This window comes from Hemibagrus wyckioides, linkage group LG15 (assembly GCF_019097595.1).
Source record: "Hemibagrus wyckioides isolate EC202008001 linkage group LG15, SWU_Hwy_1.0, whole genome shotgun sequence".
Classification (NCBI taxonomy): domain Eukaryota; kingdom Metazoa; phylum Chordata; class Actinopteri; order Siluriformes; family Bagridae; genus Hemibagrus; species Hemibagrus wyckioides.
This window is the reverse complement of record NC_080724.1, coordinates 24,014,292-24,019,311: the sequence shown is the minus strand read 5'-3', so window position 1 is coordinate 24,019,311 and position 5,020 is coordinate 24,014,292. Positions and strand designations below refer to the sequence as shown.

Sequence of the window (5,020 nt, the reverse complement as noted above, 5' to 3'; positions counted from 1 at the left end):
GCACATCTACACCTGTTATACTGCGTTATAATCACCTACAGCACATCTACAGCTGTTACACTGCGTTATAATCACCTACAGCACATATATAATTATAAATATCTAATTATACTGCCTTATAATCACCTACAGCACATCTACACCTGTTATACTGCGTTATAATCACCTACAGCACATCTACACCTGTTATACTCCCTTATAATCACCTACAGCACATCTACACCTGTTATACTGCGTTATAATCACCTACAGCACATCTACACCTGTTATACCGCGTTATTACCGCCTACAGCACATCTACACCTGTTACACTGTGTTATAAGCACCTACAGCACATCTACACCTGTTATACTGCATTATAATCACCTACAGCACATCTACACCTGTTACACTGTGTTATAAGCACCTACAGCACATCTACACCTGTTATACTGCGTTATAATCACCTACAGCATATCTACACCTGTTATACTGCGTTATAATCGCCTACAGCACATCTACACCTGTTACACTGTGTTATAAGCACCTACAGCACATCTACACCTGTTATACTGCATTATAATCACCTACAGCACATCTACACCTGTTACACTGTGTTATAAGCACCTACAGCACATCTATACCTGTTATACTGCATTATAATCACCTACAGCACACCAAGCCTTAAAAAGGAAAGCTGAAGAGCAACCAGCAGCTAAACGGCTGACAAATGTGCTGCATGATGTTCTGGATGTTCCTTCTGAAGCGTGGAGAAACTAGAGGACCACTGAACATGCTGTGAAGTGTGAAGTGTGATGACGTAATGATCCAGCGGTGATTTACAGAGAGTCAGTAGTGTAAAGACTCAGTGTTAATATATTTACATTATTAACATTCATTAATAAATGGAGAAAGAGAGAAATGTCAACAATGAAAACGATTTTAATATTATTATAACTACTTACCACACGGATGTCATCCAGCCCCGTGCGCTCCGCCTCCTCCTGTAAATCTGTCCAATCCCGTGCAGCTCGGTGTCTCCGTTAAAAGCGGTGGAGCGCGCGATCATGTGACTGTAATGTAGTAACACGCGAGCGCAAGAGAAAAGCAGCGCGAGGGCAGCGGGTTAAAACCCACACTTCATCACTTAACGGAAATATACTGCAACGCACACGCGCGGTCACACACGCCGTGCAGCAGATACACACACACACAGAAGCGAGGCACTGCGAGTCCACAGGTGAGTGTGTGCGGATGGTTAGTTACTTTAGCCAGAAATGCAGAACCGAATTCCAGCACACAGAGTTTGCAGGTATTCTTCACGAATTCTCACAATCTCTCACGCGCTCATGATTATTATTAGGATGATGATAATTTCCGCTCACGCGCTCTCTCTGATCTGAGTTTACTTTCGGTCATAACGCAGAGAGATCTAAACTCTCTTATTACTATAATAAACTGCTCGCGTGAGATATCTAAGGTGTAACTGCACTTCCTATTGTGATTAAAGAATAGAACTTTTACACATTTGGATAAAAATAAATGTATTGTTTATCGTTGTGTTGAAATCAGTGTGTGTTAGAATCAGATCCCTCACAGTGAAGCGCTTTAAAAATCCAGCTGTTGGTGAACATGTGTAGAGTCTGACTGCAACTGCTCTGCTGCTCCACGTTTTATTCTTCTCTCAAATGCTGCTTTTATACCTTCACTGTGTATCTCTGTGTCTTTAAACAACAACAATATTATTATTATTATTATTATTATTATTATTATTATTATTATTATAATTATTATTATTATTAACAACAACAACAATAATAATAATAATATAAGGAGCACTGATGTACCTTTAAATATTTACTCTAAAAGGAGAAAACTGCATTCTGAGAGACTCTGAACACGTCCTTCATGAGAGCAAACACTCTGATCAGACGGTGTAGACGATCAGGTGTAGACGATCAGAAGGTGTAGACAATCAGACGGTGTAGACGATCAGAAGGTGTAGACAATCAGACAGTGTAGACGATCAGAAGGTGTAGACAATCAGACGGTGTAGACGATCAGAAGGTGTAGACAATCAGATAGTGTAGACGATCAGACGGTGTAGACGATCAGACGGTGTAGACGATCAGACGGTGTAGACGACCAGAAGGTGTAGACGATCAGACGGTGTAGACGATCAGACGGTGTAGACGATCAGAAGGTGTAGACGATCAGACGGTGTAGACGATCAGAAGGTGTAGACGATCAGACGGTGTAGACGATCAGACGGTGTAGACGACCAGAAGGTGTAGACGATCAGATGTTTTTATTTCTAATTTAAAAGCAGAGTGTCACAAAAAAGCCTCATTTTCGACAGCCTGGGTTTGTCAGCAGATGCTAGTTTCCAGATTTGCTTATGCTCATGTTTATTTATACACTCATTAGTTCTTCTGGTTAACCAGATAACAGACACACATATTTTATCTTGTCCTCCAGAAGGTGAATCTGGTATACTCTGACTTTCTGATCTCCTCTCAGGGTCTGACCAGGAATGGTGGATCACTTGTTAGTGGATGAAGTGACGTTCCTGTCGTACGGTTCCTCTTTGCCAGTACACCACCTGCAGGCCATGGTCAGGGACGAGCGGGTCTATCAGGTACTTCCGTCTCCGTTCTCCGAGGATGAGCTGAGCGATTCTTCCAGCTCACGTTCCTGCTCCAGCCCTGAGTCTCAGGTTTTGAGCTCCAGGTGCAGCTGCAGCAGCAGCTCAAGCAGTGAGAGCCAAGATGGCCTCTTGGACTTCCTACTTTCTCAGAGCCAAACATCTTCAACCCCGGTGCTAACTCCTGCCATGGTTCCTCCTGTCCTCCCTATGGGTCTGGCCTGGGAGTCCTGCAGGGATCGGACTGCCAAAGAGGAATGCTTTGAGTTTCCTGTGTTTCCTGGAGATCTGGGAGAACATGCAGGGCTTCTCTTTCAACCCACACTGGAGGAGATTGAGGAGTTTTTGGAGGAGAACATGGAGGTTGTAGCCTTAAAGGAGAAAGCTGAAACAACACAAGACACATCAGAAATGAAGACACAAGACCAAACAGTGCCTATCTCCAGCATGACGGAGATGACAGAACTCGAGCCTAAGAGTGTCCCATCTTCAGCCGGACTTACTACAGGCTCTCAGGCCATGGTAAAGAAGGAGCCGCTCCCCGGGAAGGCAGGGGCGATGGAGAGCTCGGGGACACCAGTCTTCCTGCAGATCCAGCCCATTCCCATCAAACAGGAGCCGAATCCCAATCCCACACCTGCATCTCAGTTGCAGACACCCACTTCGGACTTCAAAATCGCACAGCTACTGGTGAACATCCAGGGCCAGACATTTGCTCTGGTTCCTCAAGTGGTTCCACCAGCTAGCCTTAGCAGCACTTCCTCCAAATTTGTCCGCATCGCTCCTGTCCCTATCGCAGCCAAACCCTCAGGACACATGGAGAACACAGCCAGCGGGATACAGGGAGCAGGACTCCTCATTGGGGGTCAGAAATTCCAGAAGAGCTCCGTAGCTGATTTAATTAAAATGCACAAGTGCACTTTTCCAGGCTGTGCCAAGATGTATACCAAGAGCAGTCACCTGAAGGCTCACCTGAGGAGACACACGGGCGAGAAACCCTTTGCCTGCACGTGGCCAGGATGTGCCTGGAGGTGAGTTTTTCAGGAGATTAATATTCCAGGTTACACATGCACACTTGAGGCTAGTCTCAAGAAAGAAGGAGCTTTTACTTACTAGAACTTATGTTGTGTTCTTAATGGTGAGATTTGGGTGCTTTTAGAACTAGTACTGTGGATGTAAACAGAGCAGAATGAACAGTCAGTGGGCAGGGAGCAGGTACGTGACTGACCGCTGTGTAAGCAGTGAAGCAGATCACCATCTGTGTTGACCATTTATAAATGAACTTCAGTGAGAGGTCAGGAGCTGATCTGCACAGAGGACACAGTAAGCAGGTGTTTACTGCAGAATAAACATGCTAGCATCTTCACTGTGATATGTGACACTGGGATTTAGCTGGACAGATGTGGAGCATCTTCTGGACAGAAGAAGTATCATGTGTAATAAGAGTCTTCTGCTTTTGCCCTTTGAATGTGCTTGTGTTTGGTGTTATCTGTGTTATTTTGGAGATTAGATAAAGTCTTTGAAGTGATGTCAGACTTTGCCCCTTACAGCCGCTGATGTTTGCTGTCAGTTTTTATCCACGGCTGTAACATGACATGACCTTCTGCGTTCAGTTCCCTGCTGAGAATCTCAGTGTGTGCTGAAGTGAGTGACGTGTTGGTCAGTTCAACATCTGAAGGAGGTTTGGGTCCATCAGAACTTCATCCATCAGTGTTGAGGTAACTTAGAGCCCTGGGTTTCAGTGAGAACAGCGTTCACTCAAACATCAGGTCACATGTCCAAATCCTGATGATGTCACAGCCATCTGTAGCCAGATGTCCAAGAAAGTGTGATTGGCCATGCTGACTGTGTGGAAGGAGCATACTGTCTTTCTCCTGTCAGTCACAGCAAAACTAACCAATCAGGAAGTCTGTGAATTCATGTATGTGGAAAAGGGCAGACTGTAAGTGTGTTACGCTGCCATGTGATGCAGCATGAGCAGCTCCTACACACACCCCTACACACGCCCCTACACGCGCCCCTACACGCGCCCCTACACGCGCTCCTACACACACCCCTACACACGCTCCTACACGCGCCCCCTACACGCGCCCCCTACACGCGCCCCTACACGCGCCCCTACACGCGCCCCTACACGCGCCCCTACACACGCTCCTACTCACCGCAGCAACACTTTTTTAGCTTTTTGGTTTCGTTATTTCTCAAATTAAAACATCAAAAAAAACAAAATGATCAATTTCACCTCGATTCAGTCAACAAACATACAAACAGGTGTGAAATGGCTCTTTGTGAAGGTGTTGGAGCTGTAATGATCTGTCACAGTGCTAAGCTGTAAGGTTCTCCATCAGCATGGTTGTTAATGTTCACAGCTCAGGAGTGAAGCAGGACCCAGGCCTC

The 5,020-nt window shown here is 45.5% G+C and overlaps 1 protein-coding gene across 2 annotated transcripts in view; it reads left to right on the top strand.

Moving 5' to 3' along the window:
• The first annotated feature begins 1,039 nt into the window (after positions 1 to 1,039).
• Positions 1,040 to 5,020, top strand: part of klf15 (Kruppel like factor 15) — a 7,493-nt gene continuing 3,512 nt past the window's right edge. The window contains exons 1-2 of one of the 2 annotated variants that reach the window (XM_058409088.1): positions 1,040 to 1,291; positions 2,500 to 3,654. In XM_058409088.1, the coding sequence (XP_058265071.1) occupies positions 2,513 to 3,654 (1,142 nt within the window). In that variant the 5' untranslated portion in view covers positions 1,040 to 1,291; positions 2,500 to 2,512. The remainder of the gene's footprint in view (positions 1,292 to 2,499; positions 3,655 to 5,020) is intronic. The other variant, XM_058409087.1, reaches the window with a different exon arrangement.